Source organism: Pholcus phalangioides, unplaced genomic scaffold (assembly GCF_987345545.1).
Source record: "Pholcus phalangioides strain wild (caught in Gottingen) unplaced genomic scaffold, Ppha-v1.0 ptg000039l_1, whole genome shotgun sequence".
Taxonomy (NCBI): Eukaryota; Metazoa; Arthropoda; class Arachnida; order Araneae; family Pholcidae; genus Pholcus; species Pholcus phalangioides.
The window spans coordinates 3925363-3949528 of NW_028301625.1; the positions used below are offsets into that span (position 1 = coordinate 3925363).

The following is a 24166-nucleotide window of genomic DNA, read 5'->3' on the forward strand; positions in this document are numbered from 1 at the left end:
GGACAACTTAAATTGCTGTAAGGCGAAATGACCAGAGTTGCCGTGTAGTAAAGTAGCAGTCAAAGACACTTTCAGGTGGTTTTACATTTTTTTGACAGATTTGGATTCAGACAGATTTTTTTAATATACTCTAGTGATTTTTTTTAAAAGTTAATCTTAACTTTTAACTTAATAAAAAAAAATTCATTGATTTCCATGTTTTGAAAATATGTTGGTTACATTTTAGCACTGAGGCTTTGGACAGTAGAAACCATCATTTATTTTCAAACACCGTATAAGAGACCTTTAGTTTGTATAAGCAACAACATTTCTTTATACATGTGAAATTAAAGCTGTTACTTTATTATAACAATGTAATCTCGTAATAAAAACCACTAACCCAGTCTATTGACACCATTTTTGACCCAACCGGATTCACTTTTCAAAGGCTCTGGTCTTGAAGTAAGCACAACTAGATACTGCATATCACGCCATGTAAGTTTTGGACTGGAAAAAAAAAACCACATTTGATATTAAGTAAGCACCGTAATGTAATTTTCATGCACTGTAATTTTCAGATGACAGTGATTTCAACGATTTTAGAATAATTTTTTTTTGGCTCCTGCAGCTTTCTGAATGAATTTGTGCCTTTTTCAAATAAAAGCTTTTCTTTCTGAGTACTGAATCTTTTTCCCCCCATTAAAATTTAAATTTTGATACTGGCAACACAATTCACACAAAAAGACAATTAAATATTACAAGTTTGGTAATATCCAAGGGATCCTATGATCCACCCAGTTTTAAGTTAGACAAATACTGTATGTGCAACAGAATAACTTTTGAAGTTTAGTTTCATTTACCCTCACAGTATCATACCAATATACAATCAAATTCAGCCAACACAGTGAGAGTATGTAGCATTGCCCATATTAACCATTACTTATGCATCACATCGTAAGATAAGTCTCTGGCGCAGATCTGGATTAGACCTGAACCATGAATCCTATCGTCACTATTGTAGAGCTGATAGCAACTGATCAGCCTTTTTTTAACACAACACCACAATTCCTTGATAGGATTAGCATCAGATACAATCATCAGATATTGCAAAACCACCAAAGCATTGACAAAGTTGTCAAAAAATAAACAAAAAAACAATGGCAGGACTCATTGAAAAAATAAAAATTCAAAACACAATATTGGGAGCGAATGAAAATGATGTTCCCTCTTTTGGTATGCCGGAAAATGTGAGGAAATATGGGACACCACATTCTGGTTTGAAAAGTAAGAATTTGGATTCTCTTTGTGTTTGAGTTTTGTAATCATTTTCTCAAATTACTGAAACTAGCAGAGATGCTGCTCTACTCTGATTTATATGGGTCCCAGGACCCAGGTTACTGCCAAAATTTATGTCGTTTTTGAGTTGGTCCCTCTAGAAAAAAATGAAGTTGGGTTTTCCAATCATTACAAGGTACCAATGTAAATCAAACAAATACAATAATTTATTTCTAAAAACATGTTTAATATAAAGATTCACTAACATAAAAAATTTAATTTCACAACGTTTAGTTACGTTCATTGCTAAATATTCTACTGGTAGAGAACAACTGTACTCTACCAGTGTTTGAGTACTGGAGTTTTGCAACTCCACCTGATTTGAGTTGTTTTTCAAACTCATCAACACTGAGGAATTAACGTGTCACAAATTTAAAACAAATATAATAAAGTTAGGCACATTACATATTTACTAATAAATCAGTCTATAATAGATCCTCTATTGATTGACTTTTCATTTCAGAAAACCTTAGCTCTTTCAATATTAGCTTTGGCATTACTTTAAAGCAAATTATTCTGATGTGATTATCTTCCTATTAATATAAATCCTTTTTGAGCAATTTCCAACTGGAATGATTTTCTTTTCTCTCCCTAATGGGGGGGGGGGGTCCACAACTGTGGTCTACCACCATTTAACAGCCACATATTTCACACCCAAATATGGGAGCTATGTCAGATTCATATTGGTGAAACCTAACAGTGTGCTTGTGTGTCCAGCATTCTGGGTGTGGTGATATCCATCCTCCAATTCACTGCGTGGATTTGCAATTTAATATATATTTGTGTTCTGGGTCTGCTGATTATCATAGCATGGGTGGCTCCAGACCAAATCTCTACGCATGAAGGACCTGTTTTGGGCAGCTCTTATGCTCACCCCGATCCCATCAATTCCTAAAAAAAAATTTTTTTTTGCCCTTTCATTTTGGATCTAGCGTCCCTTCCCGTGTGCCTGCATATCCAAAAAGCCGCCCTTGCATCGTGGCAACAGTATTTTTCAAACTGTTAGCCTGCACAAAATTGGAAAACATCAGAAAATCATATTTAACTGACCAGCACAGCACATTTGTGCATCCCAAACCGGGGTTTTCACGATGTGAAACTTACAACTGTGTAGTGGCTAAATGACAAAACTGGATATTCAAGGTAGAGTTTTTACACAGATTCAGGTTTTTTTTCTCTGACGATCTCTGAAATTTTTTACAATTTGAACAGGTGATACAATCCTATACAATTTTGTTAAAAAGGCACAAGTGCGGTATTGTGGGAACAAAGCAAATTTGCCTGGAAATACGCTGTCTCTGAATGTAGGTGGGTAGCCACAGAATTACCATAAATTCCGATATATACACTGCTGGAGAAAAATCTTTAGATATTGAAAAATTTGATATAATATCCTCTAATTCAAGGATGGAACTTGATATTTCGTCAGCAAAATTGTGATATAACCCACTGGGTTATATATTTTATTCCAAAAGAAAAATACCCACTTCCTTTTCTACTTAAAAGTAGTGGAACTACTTTTCAAGGTCGACATAGCGCAATCATGACAGATGGTGAGGAGAAAAAAGTTGGCACAGAGGTTTTTTCCCTCCGTACTTTTTTTCTCTCATAAGCCGAAAGTATGTCCCAAGGGACATGTGAATAAAATGTTTATGCATCCTTTCCCTAAAATTCCAGGTATTTGACACTCTATAGTGTGAGAGAAACATCTCTGCTGCTAGTTCTACTTAATGGGCAGAAATTTGACTTACTTTGCTTCTAGAGCTAATGCACAAATGCCAGCAGCTATGGGTGCAGATGCCGATGTTCCAGTATGACTTCCAGTACACAATCGTGCTGCATTAGGTGTTCTATCCAACTCAATGTCTTTAAAATAAGAGAAGTCTACATCTACCGTAGTCTGCATAAAATAAAAAGTTGAATCAATCTCAAATTCAATGAAACACAAAAAATTAAACATTTGAAATTTCTTTGGGTTTGAAGGAAAGTTGGTCCATTTTTTTTCCAGGTTCAAAATAATTGAACACAGATTCAAAGTTAGTTTTCCCTCAACAAAAAGACAATGCATCTGGCTGTTCACCAATACCAGCTATAATGCTGGAAAAAGTGTGAAATGAAAATTATAAAAAAATGTTTTCTACAAATTATTTGTACGCAAAAGGAAGGAGAAAGTATAGTACACAGTAGTGTCAGAGCTGAAGGGTTCTGTGCATGCTCAAGCTACCCCAAAATAAATTAGGAAATTAAAATATCCTGCATAAAAATTAAGCCAAACACCAACAGGTTTACAACACTGCAGATGCCCCTGGGAAAACATTCAAGGCGTATAAAGAATAAAAAGAACAACACTGCAATTTGGTCATCAGGATTACTTTCCAGGACTGGCCCATCCCATGCCAAGTACATGGTGATTCTGAACTCATGGACAAAATTTTAAGGACTGATGGAAAACATAAACAAGAAATTTTCGTGGCAATGCATAGTTGTAACACAAGCGGTGAATTGCTAGATGCTATCATTGAACTCGTAAAGCACTGGTTTTGTCAATTATTTATACTGTGGATTGTAAAAGAGATGGTTTCTGGAAAAGACAGGAACCTAGGGTGGGCAATGACTTTTGTTTTGTATTGAGGTGTTAAAATGTAATTGAATTCACTAAAATAAAAAAAAATGTCATAAAATAACCCTGGGGGAGATGGGGAAAAATATCTCCCCCCTATAAGCATGATATTGTTAGAGAGAAAAAAAGGAAAATATTTTTTTCCTCTTTCATTTCTCCCTCCCAACTGGAAGAATTTTTTTCCCTTTCACACAGTCCCGGAGAATTATCTTGCGATAATTTACTGCCAGCTAGCTCTTACAGAGGTGGGCCATGATGGAAAATAGCTGCATTTACAATATTAAAAGACAAATAGAGAGCAGTAGAGATAAGAAAAATTTTGAGTATTATAATTAAGATAAAAAGAAACTAGAACAATTTTCGATTTAAATTTTTTAAAAAAAGGGAAGATGAACCAAGATATTAAAAAGAGTAAGAAGGGAGAACATAATCTGAAATTCTGTTACTTTGTATATCTGGCACCAAAACAATGTAAGGACGCGCCCCCCCCCCGACCGCAGGCACCACTACTCTGGATACTAGCCTTCAAGAGAGCAAATTATTCATAACCCGAAATTTCTGTATTGCTATTAGCAATGTCACTGCCGATCAGGTGATGTGGAATTGTAACGTGTCAAATTACTGAGTGTCAATGTCATCTTAATACATCTCGTTTCAGATAATATCTCTCACAAAAGTCCTAAAAGACAAAACAAAATGCAGGGCATCACAGATTTATCAAGAACAGCTATTTACATGTATTCACAAGCAGAAATTTCACTATACATGCTAAACAGATGAGAGCCCCTGAACAGAACAGAGCCCCTGAGAGTTGGCTTCTCAAGTGAAGCGTACACAAGAGTTTCTCTCAACAACTATCCGTTTTCCTTTAGCAGTTGCTTTTATATATAGAGAGGGAAAGAAAACTCTAGAAGTTTCTTGTAAGATTCCATTCTTCCCAAAAATTTCTCTGGTGCCAAGACATCATTCAGAGCATTGGCGCCGTCACTAAACTTGCAACTTTTGTTGCCAACTTGGCGAGATTTACAGAGAAGTGTGCTAATTTTTATTTTTACATAATATAATTACTATTTACACCATTTAAAGGCAAAAAATGATGACAAAAATCATAAATATTTACACAATTTCCATAACAATATCCTACATACAGAACAAGTCATTTTCAAACCCCTTAACAGTCTTATATAAGTTTGTCTACATTGACTACATGAAAAGTTATTCGATTTAGTGGCTAGGAATTAAAGTGATTAGCATGATAATTTTTTGCTGTGCAGATTTGGGTTTGAATCTAAGTTCAGGCATGGATGTGTAGTAACACTAACGAATTCTCTGGAAAATCATGCAGATCTCTTGGAAAAAAGTAAAAGATTATTTTACGTACTTACACAGGGTTCCTAGCAAAATCTGCTCAATCATTTTCCTGACCAAAACTTCGGAAGACATATAATTCAAAATCTTAATCTTTCCAATTTGCTTTTTTTTAGTTCCTTTTTCTTCCCCTTTCACAGAACTTTTTTCCTGACTTTTATCAAATATTTGCATATTTCCCTGACTGTTGCCAAATATTTCACATTTTCTCTGATGTTCTCTGATTCTCCGACTTTCAGATAATTGGGAACCCTGTTATATACTTTGTTCTATGTTTCTTGGACTGAGAGCCTATTTAACAACATGGTCAGAACACTTTCTAACAAATGTGTTCCAGATTGAAAATATTTTGAACAATTGCACTGGTCTGTGAGAAACCGGCTTTCTTGGAAGGATGCATGCAGGGCATGACAGGAGTGTGAGGACATCGCAAGAAGCCTGTTTTGTATAGAAATGGGTGCAGTCTCTTAAAGGTTTTTCAATCTTTCCCATGTTTTGTAAGAAAACATTTCCCGTGCAGTTTTAGTACTTACAAATACAAGGTTACATCAGCCAAAATGCTCAACAAGGTGGCTGAAAAAAGATGCCCATAACAAATATGGATGCCATGTATTCCTAAAATACAACAACCCAATTTAAAGTACAATTATAAAAACTAAAAACTGCATATACATGATAAAATATAATACACTGCCCATAAAAAATATATATATGGTTGTCTAAGTGTGGATAGCCTCTCGATTTATCCCACTATGCTTATCATACTTTTTTAAATGAATCAATTGTGTTATAATTCACAACCCTGAGGGGGGGGGGGTAAGTTATTCCATTTAATAACAACCCTATTAGAGAAAACTCCCAGAGACTTCACAACCTGGAATTATTCATTAATTACTAAACGATAGTAGTATCCCCTTGTTGAAGAGATGGATTAACGGTGTATTAATAACTTGTAACATGAGGGAACCCCGAAAATCATTGCCGTGTAACATAGGGTACTGTGAGTCGCCAATGGGAACCCTGCGAAGAGTCATTGTCTACATCGGTTAAAGTGTGTTAAATGTGTAATGTTTTAATTTAAAATATCAGAAAACATATTTATACTTTAAATTAGTGCAATATTTACCTTCACATCGATGGTGTGCCATGGACCACTTTACGGTTAACATATTATCATGAAAATACTCAATCTACAATAGCCCTAATATTGTAGACCCTGGCCAGGTCTTCAATGTTTACATTTTCAGTGTTGTCAGATTCTGAATGTCATAATTGTGCAATATTGTTTTATTTCATAAAAATATGTAAATAAGATTTTGTCTGTCAAAAAACATTATATTAATTCCAGCGGCGTCGAGTCTCAAAGGTGATTTTTCAGCGATATTATGAGATGGGGAAATTTCTCTTTATATAGCCAGCAGTTTGCTGTGTAAAGTTGCTTTTCCATTCTACCGCATTTCATTCCTGTGGCGTTTCATCTCACTTCATTCTGAGAACCGTGTGTTGAGTCACATTTCTTCCAACGTTATGCATTGATAATCCAGTAGCATGCTTTGGCACTGCCCGAGTCATTGTACTTCTCTTTCTGCTTGCCATCTCACTGCCTGTGCGGAAGTCTATATAAAAGCTAGAAACAATGCCTCTTGTCTAAGATGGGATGTTGCTAACAAGCTTCGAGATGTAACTACATCCCAACACTGTTCCTGTGGGACTCGCATCGCTGGGAGATGCTCTAAGAGTTTGGACTGTTCAACCAAATATAGAAGTTGTAATTTCTGTTATTATGACATCCTGAAGGGTGGCCCATGGGTTTGATTGCATGAGGACATTTCAATAACTGTACTTTTAATACTAAAACTCTAAAAGAAAATTTGTTTGTTATGTTCAATTTTGAAATTTTTTAGTTATAAAATTTAAAATTGTTAATAAATGATTTAACTGGAAAAGAAAGTTGTCATTCTTTATTGCCACTCACTGATGATTTATTTGTTAAGAAACAAAAAATAAACAGAGAATGTACTCGGTAGAAACTCATTGTCCATCCTATCCATCCCCATTTAAAATGCAAATGTTAAACACCTTGATCATACCCCCTTCCAAGGCACTTGCATTCCTCCAATGTAAACATATTCAAAAAAATCAAGTCTTTAATCATAAATCAAGCCTTGTGTGCCAACAAAAGCATGCATAGTTCTTCTCTGCACCCCCTCAATCAAGTCTAACTTAAAATGGTCTCCAAAACCTTACAGCATACTCCTGTCCAGGACAAACTAAGCCCCGAAAAATTAAAAAATCACTTTAAGAGATTGCACACACAAAGACACCCTCTAAAAATGAAACTGAGCATTCTGTTTGCTTATTTGACACCACTAAACAGTGTTTAGAAAACCTAAGAATATCATCAATAGGAATACAGAGATCGGTGATCCTATAGTTGCATCCAGAATAATACCACCATTCACCTCATAAGTGAAACGTGGATTGTTCAAACCAAAATGAGTGACCATGCACTTGTAAATGCTAAACATCATGCTTCATTCATTTGCCCATGCTGCAATCCTGTTTGAGTTGGACTGGAGCAACTCCCTATTAATTTGACTCCCGACTACCCCCATTAGCTTCACGTCATCTGCGAATTTGCTAACAATCACATCGATTGTTACCAAATTCTGGAGCATTCCGGTCTGAAGCACCATACATGGAATGCATTTCTGTCTTTCCTGATTTGTGGGACCAGTCATCCCTTCTGCAATCCACAATCGAAATGATGATATGTGGCAATGTAGTTATCTCAAAACATGTGATTCTTGAATTAGAAATAATATCAAGTATAATATGTCAAAAAAATACATTCATTGAATGTGATCGGCATCACGGAGGTCACTAGCATTTTATTTTGAATAATATTGCTTATTACACTTCAACAGTTCTTTTCAACATATTACACATGCAAATTACGATCAGACCCCAATTTAACAAACTCTGATTCAACAAACTCATTGATTTAACTAATTTGTTTGAGAAATTTTGGCAAAAATAGAGGTCAAACCCTCCTATTAAATGAATAAAAAACTTCAATGTAACAAATATGTTTTGGAACTATCCCAAATTTTTTCTTAGTTATCACAAAAAATGAGTAACTTTGCCTGGTTTTAATTTATACAAAAATTGCCACGTTTTTAAGACAAATAAATTCAACTGGTCGAATGGTCGACGCGTTTCGGCTCTTCAATGGAGAGCCGTCATCAGGACCTCATGGTCAGAACTCACATGAATGAAGAGTGATGTTTACGTCTGGTCGTCCGAAGAGTTCGCCTTTGTATTTGCTGCGTCCGAGTGGTCTTTGGATGCGAATTGGGGAGCCATCTGTTGTAAAGTGTTGAAAGTTTTTTCACGACTGAGGTTAATAAAGCCTGTCCAAGCTGACGAAATAGGTGGTGTGTTTCTTCCACCACCTATTTCGTCAGCTTGGACAGGCTTTATTAACCTCAGTCGTGAAAAAACTTTCAACACTTTACAACAGATGGCTCCCCAATTCGCATCCAAAGACCACTCGGACGCAGCAAATACAAAGGCGAACTCTTCGGACGACCAGACGTAAACATCACTCTTCATTCGTGTGAGTTCTGACCACGAGGTCCTGATGACGGCTCTCCATTGAAGAGCCGAAACGCGTCGACCATTCGACCAGTTGAATTTATTTGTCTTAAAAACGTGGCAATTTTTGTATAAATTTTTCTTAGTTCTTGTTCCACAAAACCACAATCCGAAGATTTGATTTTCAGTCTTTCTTTAGAGACAAACAAAAAAGTGGGAACATGAATCTGTTCCTTTTTTTTGAAAAAAGGAGACAACAAAGTCATTCTAAATGTATGTGGGAAGATTTCAGTGACCAATTTGTTTATGTCAATACCATAAAATATTGTGCTGAAAGGGCATGTTTTTAGATTTCAGTAAGAAAATAAATTTAATTCAACTTTGCGCTGTGTTGAGCATCACGCATTCTTGATAATTGAAAAATGGTGGGTCATCTGAAGAAAAAATGTTTTCAATAAGCGAAAAAATGGCAATTTCGACTGAATTTGATAAAAATGTCAGACGTATCAAACAAACTTCCATCAAGCAATTTTTTCATTCATCCTGACTATATTCTTAAGTTGTTTTTTTCTAATTGTCATCAGAAATAAGTTACAACAGCAACCCCCTATGTAAGTAGCTTTTAAAATTTGCCATTTCAAAAGTGTTTATGCTTCTAATCAATTTGATCTTGATTTAATAAATAAAATTGTCTATTTCTTCTGATTCTTTAAATCAGGGTTTGACTAATTTATCATTTTATATTTATTATGCGATTTCATTCCACATTGCTGATACATAGTGCTATAATCTGAAAGCCAGGGTGCCTGAAATTTCGATTTTTGAACAAATTTTGATGTGCTTGGACCCATGCCACAAAATATTGTGGTTGCTCAAGCAACTACCGCTAAAACTTCAGTTTATGTGGAAGGAATTGAATTTATGGGTGTCGGAAGTGCTTTAGACTTTTTGGTGCTGAGCCTTCATTTGTTTGAGAATTTATAAATTAATTCTTGGTGAGCTCAGCCCAGTGCTACAAAATATTGTGGGTGCTCGAGCATCCCCAGCTTCACAGTCATCGTTTTAACTATAAAAAGTAATATAAATAGTTTCCGATATAAAAATCTCTGGATATGCTGAACTATGATTTTATTTTTAAATCTTTCTGTTAAAAAAACAGGCATGAGGCCGGTTTTAAAATAAGAACAAATACTTTTTTTTCAATCAAAAATAGCTACCTATTCTAATGATGAGCATTCACTCATAATCTCTGTATACCATAATGTCTATTGTTATGGAATTGCTGAAAACCTGTTCCGAAACAAGTCACATTAAAAAAAATCGAATCTCTTTTCTCTTATTTCATTATGTATTCATGGATTCCACTTTTGTTGAATCTTTGCACAGGAAAAAAAATGCATTTCACTGAAAGGAGGAGCAATAAAATAAATACTGGAAAGGTTAAACATTTTTGCTCTAGCACAATGCAGTATACTCATGAGTACAGTATCCTGTATGGTATTGTTTGCACATTTCCCATATCTCCAATAGTATACGGGTTTTTATATCAGGGCTTGACAAATCCCAGGCCACTATGGCTAGTATAAAATTGGCATTGATAAATTGTTGTTCAAATAAAGTTTTCAGAAAATATCTGTTTCCTTGATATCTTGGGCTGAGAAAAAGCCATCTATCTCTCTCTAAAATCGTCCCACCTGGGGGCCATTTCCTGAAGTTAAGAGAAGCTACTAATGTCTCTACTCCAGCGCCTTATGCTACAGTGTGTGAAATAAGAAAGGCAGGGTTGTGTCTCCAGTGGTGTAGATGGTAGTATGCTTGCTCTGTATGCAAGAGGGCCTGGGTTCAAGTCCCGGTGGAGACAAGATAACTTTTCTTTACGAGTTCACCTCAGCATATCCCGAGAATATCAGTTTTTTTGATAATTTAGGATCGTTTTTCATAAGCTTAAATCATTTTTGGCTCCTAAGAAATTTAACTAGTGCCTAAACTTCTTTTTGATTTCTCAAGCCTTGTTTTATATATATATTGTTTTATTTTAGATAAGTAGTATGCACATGAGAATTCTACAGTGTAATCTTCAATGTATGTTAGCATGTTATGAAGCTCTTCTTGTGCCCTGGTGTTAACCCAGTGCAATGTCATTGTTCTTATAGAATATTCTCAGTCAAAAAAAACCATGCATACTACATTTTATTTCTCAAATTAGATGCACACGCCTGCATATAACATGAATATTTGTTTCAAATGCAAAGCAATATATAAGGGGGTTAAAATCAGAGGTGTGTAAGTCAATAATCTTCATTTTGAGAAAAAGGTTTCACTAGAATTGTTGACAGAGTCCCATGTAAGAAATTTTACACTTTCACAATCTATTGGCATGAAACTGAGAATTAGTTCAACAGTGAAACCTCGCTATAACGATACACGATACAAATATAACTCCCTCCACAACGATAATTTTTTGTATCTACTTTGAAATTGCCTTTACCTTAATGTTAAACTCCTCTCAATACAACGATATAATCTACGAAGTTAACTCCCTCTATAACAATATTTTTCAGGGAGGTATAATATTTTTTTTTAGCTTTGCTTTTCCAGAATGCTTTTTGTGGTGTGTTATCATATTTTTTCACTGTCTGCATCGCCCAGTCGCTACTACAGATTAGCATTAGTTAGCTCTTTGAGAACAACCTTGTTTTGGGTATTACCGACAATACTTTTTGGGTATTGTCCAGCATGTGCAGAATGCTTCCTCATTATTTGAGAAAAGCAGCACAATTCAATTGTTCCCTACTGTAGTTGTAGGTGGATTTTCTGACCGCCACCTTGTCATTTTATCGAGGACTTGTCGACTGTGTAGACACCAGGCATTCCTTTTTGTCTCTTTTTTTTCTCCAGGCACCCTAATCGTAAAATTCAACATCTTCTGTTGTGTTACTGGAAGTATAGTGCTTCTGCTATATGACAAATACCCGCTGGGTAATAACTTTTCTCACAGGGTGTTTCCCACATCTTGTGCAAATGAGCCCTTGTAGTGATAAATCAAATAAACCAAACAGACAAAAATATTGATTATTTCAGATGATCATCAGACAATAATTAGGTAGTCAAATCATTTGAATTTTTACTTTCAACATTTTACTAATTTCTTTTTAAATGAATATGTTTTCGTATGTCAAAATAGATCAAATACAGATCAATTATAAATCAAAGTCATATATCAACAATATAATAGTTTCTTTATCAGTATTTTCAAATCAAATAGAAAATGAACACCCTCATGAGCAAATTCTGCCTAAACCTATGATTATCAAACAAAATTTTTTGTTGCCTACATAATTAATTTTTAATAATTAATTAATCAATATTGGGCAAAATAAGAGCTCACAAGAGCATTTCTGATGATACTAACTGTGGAAAATTGAAACAAATGTCTGCGGTGCCGTAATTGTAGCACGGTGAGATGATGAGGCCTCTCGGTATAACAATAATTCCTCTACATCTATATTTTTCTTGGGTCCACAGAATATCATTGTACTGAGGTTCCATTGTATACAGGAAAAATCTTATGATGCAAAAATGACTAAGTTCAGAAATTAGGTTTTACATTACAGCAAAAATATATCAAAGAATAATAATAATGGCATACTATGCTGCCATCTTTTGGTGCAGTTCCACTACTGTAAGTAGTTGCGAGAGTTGAAGAACATTGTTCCAAATACCAAGGCATCGCTCCAGCCTGTGTTGCACTGCTTATTGATAAAGTATAGATTGAATTGGTGTAACCATCACAGTTACAACTATCTCCATATCTGCCTCCATTTCCGGATGCCCAAACAAATATAGATCCTAAGCCAGAGCGTCCCTGCAGATCAAAAGATAACATTTTTAAAGGTGATATATTGTACCTGATAAAATGATGATTACATTGGATTCAATTTTATTTTTTTGATAAAATATAATAATATTTGGTGATTGATAACAATAATTTGAGACAGTCAAACTTGGTTAATTCATAGCTAAAGGGGGACTGCAAAAAAGTTCAACTTACTTTTAATTTAAATTTTCAATTTTTTTCATATTGCTATTATAAAATCGCTTCCTAGTCATTCTGCCTTGGATTCACCCAAGACAGATAACCTTCTTACAAATTTAGATCATATGGTTTTGTCAGTTTCCCAATCATTTATTATCTGTAACTTTCTTTTAACTGAGTTGCTGAACAAAGAAACCAACACACAAAGCAAATTAAATTCCTATAAGTTTTAGCTTGCAGAGGCATATGCAGGAAGGCATAGGGAATCAGTGCCCCTCCAAACTGACCAAAAAAAATTAAATATTTCGGTAAAAAAAAATAAAATTTTTGAAAGAAAGTACATTTTATATTGAGAATGAGGATTTATTGGGCCATTAGATCGTGGTCTATTTATTTCTTTCTGACATTTTGCCGCATCTGTGGCATGCATCTTCAGAGGTGAGTCTGGTACTACCTGCCAATGAGGTGCCTTTTTTATCAGCTTTTTCGGCTTCATTTACCGTAAATTGTTGATTGGCTGGTTCCCTTATGCACATTCGGGATTGGTTGAGAATGATTACTATTTTCTGATTGGTGGAAATCCATTGTCAGATTATTTTTGAAAAGAATTTCCACATGTGAAAGGATTGAGAACCAGGCTGGACTTACCTTCAAAGTTTGCTCATTTTTGTTGAAGTTATTCTTATGCCTATGAATTTCTATAGCTTCTCTGTAGAGGCATGGATGGTAGTGACTACTAACACTATTTATAAGCATAATAATAACTTCAATTAAAAAAAGAAGAAACTTTGAAGATAAATCCAGACTTGTTTCCAATCCTTTCGCACATGGAAATTATATTTGAAAATAACCGGACAACAGATACAAATACAACGCCACAACAGGCAAAATGCCCAATGAGATGGATGAGAAAAAGATGCCCATAATAAATATGGGCATCATATATTGATCTCCATCAATCACAAAATGGTGACCATTCTCAGCTAATCCCAAATGAGCATGAGGTTAATAAAAAGGGCACCTCGTCAGTAAACTCAGACTTGCCTCTGAAGATGGCATCACAGCTGTGAGTGAAAGGTCAAAGAGAAATAGAAGACCCTACAGCATGAAGATTAGGCACAAGGCCATGAAAGCCTATGCATTACTTTTTGTTATTTTAACCAATTTCTGTCAATTTAAATGGGTTTTTTAAGGGTGTAACTCAATTTTTTTTGGGAAAAAAATTTTGTGCCCCCCCCCAAAGGTTGATCCTGGTTACATCCCTGTATAAAGGGTACCATTCACAAAGGAAAAAAATAATCATTCCTCACCAAAAATGAACCATATGATCTGGGGTTCTGTCAGGACTAGCCTAAAATTTCATCAGATGTTGCTAAGCCAACAGGATAATAGCACAATTGTTTCAGACAGAATTTAAAGTAAAAAATGGCACTGAGATTGTGTCGAAACTATATCAATATTTTAAAAAATTTGTCTTTAACAATTTGTTGCTTAACCACTTGGCTGACATATCTGCTTCTTCCTGAAATTGACTTTCCTGAGCGTACCACACATAGTAATCTTTGCCCCTAGAAGGCACTAACTTTTTACAAAAAGTAAAAATTTAACTAAGTCTGCACATTTGTTATGGCTTCATGCAACATTGACTTGCAGATAGCGACACTAGATGAAGGGGTTGTGGACCTCTATTATAGCAGTATTTGAGACCCTGATAGACCAATTACGGTTCTGGTAATCTTTTACGCTTCTGTTGTGATTTGTCTGCGTATATACAAGTTTTTTTCTTACACAATCAAAAGATCGAATGAAATAAAATTATTTTCTATATTAGGCAGAATTATTTCATTCATAAATTTCAAAATGTATGCATGCTTTTTAATTATATAGGTTCGAATATAAAAATTAATTCTATATGAATTATGAAATTAATACTTTTAGGTTAGCTATTTCTACTCTTGGAGTCGCGTTTCTTGCATTTTGATAGGTGGTTTGTTGGGATCAGATTCACCTAAATAGGTGAGTGGGGGGGTCTGAGAATTTAAGAATAGGTTTTTACGCCTGGTTTTTTTACTCCCAGATCACGTAGATCAAAATGTGGGTTAGTTAATGTTGATCAACACAGTGTAGAAGGGGAATTACCCAACTCTGACAGGGAAAGCTTTTTGATTGATACTAAATTACAGGGAAAATTGAAATGCGTTCTAATAAACACCAGAAGCTTGGGTATCAAGAAAGACTTTTTAAAAACTATGATAGTTGTGGAGGGCCTTGATATAATAGCCATTACAGAACCTTGAGCAAACTATGGGGATTAATCATTCTTACACATCTCTGAATACAATACTTTTCTCAGAAATAGATCTGGTGGGAAAGGAGGTGGAGTCTTGATTTATGTGAAATCATGTTTGCAGGCTAGAGAGTGTAACCTACCTACAGTGTAGTGATATTAACACTACATGGGTTGAGCTTGAAAACAAAAGCATTATAAACTTATAGTAGAAGTTTGCTATAAGCTACCAAATAGGGATCCAAACTACATCTCCAAGCTCCATGATGAAACTTCCTATGTGTTGAAACATAAGAGGTTAGTTATATTAGGGGATTTCAATTATCTGGGTATTGAATAGGAGAACTTATCGGCTAGAAATCAATATGAGAGAGTCTTTTTTAAGTTGGTGCTCAATAATTTGTTGTATCAGAAGCTATGAAGAGAACTTCTAGTTTGGATTTGACTCTTACTAATTCTGAGGATCTTACTGAACTTGATTCAGTTGGTCACATTTTTACTTCCAGTGACCATTGGATGGTTAGCTTTATTTGTAGGTTCTCTACGGGTAAACCTAAAAACAAAAGAATGGTTCTCTGTTTTTAAGAACAAATTTTGAATTTTTGAGGGAAAAGTTAACGCTGATTTTCAAAAACTGATTGAAATCAGTGGATAACGCCAATGCGAAGAATTTAGGACAAAACTATCTGATTTTTTAAATGACGTCATTCTCTTTGTTCATAAAAACACATGTTTGTTCATCCCAACTTCTCTGGATCATGGATAATGTGCATAATTTATATCATGAAAAGAAAAGGGCATTCAGAGTGTATAAAATGGAAAATGAAAGTACCTGTAATCATTTGCTGATAAAAAACATGTTAAAAAAAGTGATAAAGAATAGTAAAAAGGAAATTGAGGGATGGCAATGGGGTAACTTGAAGCGATTGGTCGCATGATTTTTCACTCCATGATTCCAAGATTTAATTTTTTTTTCTTATTATAAAGTTATTTTCTGATTAATACTAAGAGATTTTTGATACCTGGTATCCTGTGAAAAAAGACATGATTTTAATTTCTAAAAACTTTTAATTAATATTATTTTATTCATTTTTTTTCACATACATCATGTCTTTATCAAGCAATTAATGGCGTTCACATTGTTGTGCACGTGGAGTGCATCCTGTGATTCTTCAAACTCGAAGGGACATCACTCGTTCTTTGTTGTGCAGTTCCAGTGCTTCGAAGAAGTGACAACACGTAACTTTGACTGTGATTTCCGCAGCATCAAGATATGTCACAAAAACATGTTTTTGGCTGTGTTTATTGTTCCTCCTGTGTTTGGGTGACGTGGAATTAAACCCTGGGCCACTCAACCGGACACCACCTCCATCTCAGAATGCTCAAACAATGCTGGATAATTTCCTCTCAAAAGATGACTCGAGTACAAGCAACAAAAGGCCACATGAATTCTCTCCCAAAGCAGGGGAATCTAACCTTAAACTTTGTGAAATCCTTGAAATAGTCGGGAAACTTGATGGCAAATTTGACACCTTCCAACAAAAAGTCAACAACATCGGAGCTAAAATGAATGACTTTATTACGCTTTGCAACACTTTGTCTACAAAAATTACTGACTTATCTATAATTTCCACTCAGTCCGATGAGATTTCGTGGCTGAAATCTAAAATCGATGACCATGAAAATAGATCATGCCACGAAAATTTACTATTCCTCAATGTGCTTTGAGATCAATCGTCAGAAACCTGGGAAACATAAAAGGAAAAAATCAAAGAAATCTGCAAAAAACTGGGCTTGCCGTGGATCAACATTGACAGACAACACAGATTAGGAAGATCCACTGAGGAAAAACCATCACTGATCATCGCCAAAATTCCATCAAGAGTTGAACAGAATGCGATTTTGCAGAAATGGAAGGACCTGAAATCATATATCTCAGTCTGTCAGGACTATTCATCTGATATGCAGAAAAAAAGATGTATATTGAACACTGAGAGAGAGAGAAAAGGCTACCTCAAACGATAAGAGCACTAGAAATTTGATGGATAAATACATAATTAACGACACAATTTACATTTGTAATTGCCGCTGTGGTGGTCGAGTGGTTATAGTGCCGGACTCGTGATGCGAGGATCCGGGTTCGAACCCCACAGTGGTGGTCGGCTGAAGTTGGTTTTCTGTGGTTCCCAACTTCAAGGCGCAAATGCGAGCCGATCTCCCCGTTAAAAAGTCTCGCCACAGAGAGCAACAGTCCTACAACGGTAAAATCATTCATCCATAACACTTCACTCATAGTTAGAAAAACTGGGGGCAGATGACAGCACTACACATAACAAGCATTACACAGAAACAACTTTACGCCAGGTTGCACTACACGTACACGCACATTCCCGCATTTACCGATTCGTTGGGGGGGGGGGGTTCCGCGGGGGGGGGGGGTGCATGTGTGGTGTAGCAGTAGTAGGTAGGGCCTCCAAAAAATGGCTCGGGGATCCATGATGTTCTTAAGTCAGTCACCTCGTTGGGCAATTTGCCTGTTGTGGCGTTGTATTTGTATTTGCATTTAATTCCAAGTGTACTAATATAGTAAATCTTTCAAATTTGTAAATATGGGTCGCCCTGTTTACAAAATGTGAGATCATGTTCGTATGATTTTTTCTGAAAATAATATTGTCTCTCCCACCAACAATGGTTTATCCTGTGGCACTAATCCAAGTAACAAAATTTTTACTAATATATTGCACTATAATATTGCTAGCTTATATAATAAGTGTGAATGCCCTGATTTTTGGGAAGATTTTAGAAACCTTGATTTTTTTCGTTGGTAGAAACTTGGCACACTTCAGAATTCCGTTTGCCCGATCAATTACAAAATTTTAAAACAATTCAAAGTTTGGCTGTTGAAGTACATCTGGGTAGACCAAGTAATGGCCTGATTTTTGGATATATGACCCTCATAAAACAACTAATGTGAATATTTTAAAAATAACCATTTTTTTTTTCTCTTTCTTTCAGCTGAATACTTTAATTTTAAAAATTTACTGATTGCATATTGTTATTTTCCTCCTATCCCAAGGTACGATGAAGATTTTGCTGATTTCTTGAGCAGCTTAGGCTTTGAGAATATTATAATTTTAAGTGATATGAACGCTCGCACTAGAGGGCCGTCCGATGAACATTTTTCTATGATCTTTTATTTATCGTAATTCCAAAGATCTCGTTACAAATTGCAGAGGTAAACTTTTGAATCAGTTTTGTATGTTAGATAACCTATTTATCTTAAATGGTGCTTTCACCCACGATGATCAAGGGATTTATACATTTTTAAGCCAAAATCGAGCCAGCGTAGTTGATTATATAATTGTGTCTAGAAATGTGTATGTTCATACGGTCGATTTTCAGATAATCCATAAATTAGGCTCCGATCATTTCCCCATTAAAGTGACCCTACATATGACTGACATAAATTGTTCTGAAAGACATGGGACATGCGTTCAATTTAATTCCCCTGTTTGGGAGGATGACAGAGGTAAACAATATTTTTTGTCGAGATTCATTTTTCCACTAGCCCTGACATGAATCTGCAAGATTTGATTCCATATCTTACACAAGCTACAACAAAATATGGTTTAATATTTAAAGCAAACCTCCTTAGGGGATCTCAAGCATCGAAATCTCTAGGTTGGTTCGATGAGTGTAATATTGCTAGAATAGAATTATGGAAGCTTTCAAAAAATTTATACAAGTGTTATAATACTAATTATTACATGAAATTTAAATCAAAACGTAATGCTTATAAGAAACTGTGTAAAATAAAAAAAATAGTATTTTGATTGCCTAAACAATCAACTTACTCATTGTACAAACTAAATATTCTTTTGGCAACTTATTAATAAATATAGAAAGGAAAAATCTCCTATCTAATATTGATTTGACCACATGGCACAATTATTTTTTTACAATATTTTCCACAGGGAACGATATAATTTCGATCAATTCTCTTTCTTATAATATTATCTATTTTAGATCCTGATATAACTGTTTTCAAACTTAAACTGTAATTCAAAACTTGAAATGTGGTAAAGCTCCTGGCTGAGACTGTCTAAAACCAGAATTTTTCATGTACCTCAAAGAATCCTCTCTTTTGACTGTTAATAATATATTTAATAAAATTTACAGTGCAAGCAAAATATCCGACTCCTGGATTGAAATAATTATTTGCTGAATATACAAAAACAGTGATCTTAACAGCCCCTCGAACTACAGACCAATCACGTTAATACCCATGAACGCCAAACTTTTTACATCAATTTTAAACTCAAGACTGTTAAACTGGTTAAGAGATTACAATGTCCTTTTAGAAGAGGCTGGTTTTAGAAAGGGCTATGATTGCATAGATCAGGCGTTTGTTCTAAGCTATTTTGTGCAGCATAAACTTGAGAAAAAGAGGAAAGCTTTATGCAGTTTTTGTGGATTTCAAGAGCGCTTTCGACTGTTAACCATCAAATTTTGTGGTCAGTACTCTGAGAACTTAATTTGAGTGAAAAATTCGTATTGATTCTGGCGGATCTCTACAAAAAGCTTCTGCCAGAATTTGATGCTCAGAAGGCTTAACACAGGTGTACTTCAGGGAGAAGTTTTGAGTCCTGTACTTTTTTACCCTTTTTGAACACACTTATTACCAGTTTAAATTCAGCTGGGATCTCGGACCTAGCATTTCCTAACATCACGCCACTTAACATTCTACTATAAGCAGATGACGCTGTAATTTTGGCGGATTCACCAGTAAATTTAAGGGAAAAAATTTATATACTCGAAAAATTCAGCAACTCATAGTTGATGTCAGTAAAAGAAATTTATGGTTTTCCATAAAGGTGGTAAACGCTCTAAGCCCGATGTCTTCTTTTATCAAAATAAAAAAATGGATACAGTTGGTTCTTATACCTAGCTTGGAATTCCCCTTATCCTCTTTTAGTACTTTTTATATAGCAAAAAATCACTTCCTTGCCAAAGGTACATCTGCAATGAACGCACTGTGGCTCTTACTTTCAGGAGCTAAAATTAACTCCCCATTTGGTTGGTTTAAACCAGTGATTCCCAACATGGGCATTAATGGGGGGGGGGGGGGGAATGGAATGTTCCAGGGGGGGCAGTAGAAGCTACGGGTATAATATAGGATCCTATGGGTTAAGGCCCATTTACACGAGGCAAGTGCTTTAGTTGGTAACTTAATTTTAAGTTGCCAAGTACGATACAATGTATGCAGACGATAAGGGCCGTTTACACGGCTTTAGTTGGCAAGTGCACAAGTGATTTAGTTGGTAAGTGAAATACGAACGGTTCTATTTTTTCCGGTTAAGTAGACCTATGCGCATGCGCGAGTGGGCATGACCTACCACTCTGGAGAGGTCTTTTTGCTCTCTCACGGAGGGGTTTATTTTTATCTCAAGCCTGAACCTGTTCATGCTCCGTCGTCTCCTGAAGTTTGACTAGAATTCCGCAGAAATATTGGATGGTGTTGCCAGAAGACATAACCTTCAAGTTTGTTGAAAAATATCTTTACCATGAATGTTTGTTGAACTATAGAAATGAAAATTACATTAACAAACAAGCTGAAAATTATTCAATGTTAGAAAAAGATATGGAATATTCTGTCGACGTGATGTCAGGAATTGAAAAAAATTGAAGATTCAAAAATATATATCGGGTGTGGAGGATTTATATACTAAAAACTGGAGGGGGGGTTTCAAATATTTCTCTCGTCCAGAACGAATTTGCTGCCATCTGTTGTAAAAATACATGATCAAATATTTAACATAAAGATAGCATCTCTCTAGATTAAATTAAAATATAATAATTTCGAAAATTTGGAAATAATTTTTATGTGTAATGAATTTTTATTATTTAATTTTTAACCCTTAGAATTTCCTACGAATGCCAAGAATCTTCTCCCGTATTTTCGGCTTCCATAATTCATAATTTATCTCCTCTTTAACTTCGATTAAAATATCATATAATCGATATTAACAACTTAGAGGAGAAATAGAGAAATCATATATTTCTTCTCGATGACTTACATAAGTTTATAATATGTTGTGTATTCTTCTTTCCCCCTCTTGGGTAAGTGAAAGTGAATAAATTAATATTCTTTAAAAAAAAAATCATATGTGGGCACCATATGTGGTTGCCGGAGGTGATAATGACATTTAAATTGAAGTAGCTATTTATCCATAGTTAAATTTTATTTGACTCCACTAAGACTGTTCAATTCTAGATACGGTTAAATATACGGTTTATTAATTAGAAGAAACACACGGCACGTTAACACATATATACGAAATAAGAATACACGGACACACAGTTAAAAGACATCTCTACTCTGCAAGAAACCAAAGCCTTCTCTCCCAAACAGCGGAAGAGAGGCCAAGAAAAGGCGCGCACACATAACGAGGTGTTGGCAGATTTATGCTATTCGAAACCAACACCTACACACTCTTGCCGACAGCATCGCCACAGTACTCCCCCACGAGTCCGAAGGACGTTAAGCTTGATAAGGTGTTACAAAACGAACTTTCCGTCCGAACCTCGTGACGAAGCCCTGTGGCGAGGCTGGGGCATTACATATAGATGATTTGCAAACATTAGATTCTGTGCATTCGAGAGAATTAAACAAAAATGCAGGTTTTAAACGATCAATAGAAATACACTTAGATTCATTATTGATACGCAAAGTAAAAAATTTATCAGTCCTATTCAAAACTTCATAAGGTCCTTGGTAAGGCTGCTGTAGCGAACGCCTTACAGTGTCAACCCTCACAAAAACGTGTGTGGATCTGGCCAAGTCCTTGTGCACAAAAATGTTTTTTGAGGAATGATTGGACAAAGGCGAAGGACGAAGCTTTGACATAGTCATACGCAAGTTCGTGACATAATCAGATTTTGAGGTGTGCTTACCGGAATCTTTGAAGAAGTCTCCTGGTAACCTCAGAGATGTTCCGTAGACCATGTCCGCCGGCGTAGCACCAAAGTCAGGTTTGAAACTTGAGCGTATCCCGAGTAGAATGGTAGGAAGAACGTCAACCCATCTTTCAGTGGCGTGACACATGATGGCAGCTTTCAAGTCCCTGTGGAATCTCTCGATGGCTCCATTGCTTTGTGGGTGGTAAGCGGTAGTACGCACCCTGTCCACACCCAGCAACTTCGCAAGAGATCGGAAGAGTTCAGATTCAAACTGAGAACCCCTGTCCGTAGTAATGCGTTCTGGAACGCCAAAACGGGAGATCCAATTCGACAGGAAAGCGAATGCCACAGTTTCAGCAGTCTGATCGGGTACAGGAATAGCTTCCGGCCATCTGGTGAATCGGTCACTGCAAGTCACAACGTAGCGATTTCCTTTACTTGGTGGAAGTGGACCCACGATGTCAATATGGACATGCGAGAACCTTGCGGAAGGTAATCCGAATGCACCAATAGGAGAATGTGTGTGACGACCAACTTTGGATCGCTGGCAATGGATGCAAGTTTTGCACCACTCTTTGCAGTCCCTTTCTAAAAATTTCCAGATGAATCGTCTGCGAACCATTTCAGTAGTAGCTTTGGCACCAGGGTGGGAGAGGTTGTGCACTGCATCAAAAATAGCGCGGCGAAACGTTGACGGTACGTAAGGTCTAATTGAACCAGTGGAAACATCACACTGTAGAGTGACTTCAGGAGAACCGAAAGTCATTGGTTTTAACTCGAGACCTGAGTCCATTTCACGAAGTAATCGCAATTCTTCCTCATCCTGAGCGCGAGCCATCTCGGCGAAATCGATACTAGGAGGTATTTCAATTTCCGATATTCTTGAAAATGCATCGGCTACTGCATTTCGATCGCCTGAAATGTGCTTGATACGGGTTGAAAATTGACTAATGAATTCTAGATGACGAATCTGCCTAGGTGAACATTTTTCACTTTTTTGGGAAAATGCATAGACCAATGGTTTGTGGTCTGTGAGAATTTCGAAGTCAGATCCCTCCAGCATATGTCGAAAATATTTAATTGCTGAATATATCGCTAGCAATTCTCGATCGTACGCACTGTATCTGCGTTCAGCTGAAGTTAGCTTACGCGAGAAGAATCCTAATGGCTGAGTTTGATCATTAACTGCTTGATTCAAAACTCCGCCAATCGCGAAATCAGACGCGTCGACAGCTAGAAGGAGATGCGCACTTGAAATAGGATGAGCCAATAGAGCAGCATTGGAAATCATTTCCTTGCATGACTCGAATGCAGATTTTGCTTCCTCAGACCAGACGATTTTTGTTTTATCCCGTTTTTGTTTGCCTTTAACTAGATCATGCAAACATGCTTGCGTAGAGGCAGCGTTTTTCATGAAACGATGATAAAAATTTATTAGTGCCAGAAAACGTCGCAGCTCATCGATTGTGTTGGGCAATGGATAGTCCAAAAGTGCGGTAACACGATCCGGCAACGGGGAAATGCCCTTTTCTGACACAAGATGACCTAAAAACTGAATTTCTTTGAGTCCAAATTGGCATTTGTCAGGATTGAGAACTAAACCGTATTCGCTTAGTCTCTTGAACAACACATCGAGATCTTGTTCATGCGACTTCTCATCAGCTGACGCAACAAGAATGTCGTCTAAGTAAACATAGCAGAAGTCGAGATCCGAGAGGATGCTGTCAACGAATCGTTGAAATGTTTGTGCGGCGTTCCTGAGCCCAAAGGTCATGAAAACATACTCAAAGAGACCGTGCGGTGTAATCACAGCCGTCTTGGGAATATCACTTTCTTTCACAGGAATCTGGTGGTATGCCTTTACAAGATCGAGTTTAGAAAATATTCTTTTTCCAGCCAGACCGAAAGAAAAGTCTTGAATATTGGGAATAGGATAACGATCAGGAGTAGTTACGGCATTCAACCGACGAAAATCACCACATAT

At 36.1% G+C, this 24166-nt stretch overlaps 1 protein-coding gene across 2 annotated transcripts in view; it reads right to left on the reverse strand.

Annotated features, from left to right (window-relative positions):
• Fur2 (furin-like protease 2) overlaps nucleotides 1-24166 on the reverse strand; it is a 162158-nt gene that overhangs the window by 83156 nt on the left and 54836 nt on the right. For both annotated transcript variants that reach the window (XM_089253426.1, XM_089253427.1), the window contains exons 8-10: nucleotides 12549-12764; nucleotides 3066-3214; nucleotides 380-486 (exon numbers count right to left, since the gene is read on the reverse strand). In XM_089253426.1, the coding sequence (XP_089109552.1) occupies nucleotides 380-486; nucleotides 3066-3214; nucleotides 12549-12764 (472 nt within the window). The remainder of the gene's footprint in view (nucleotides 1-379; nucleotides 487-3065; nucleotides 3215-12548; nucleotides 12765-24166) is intronic.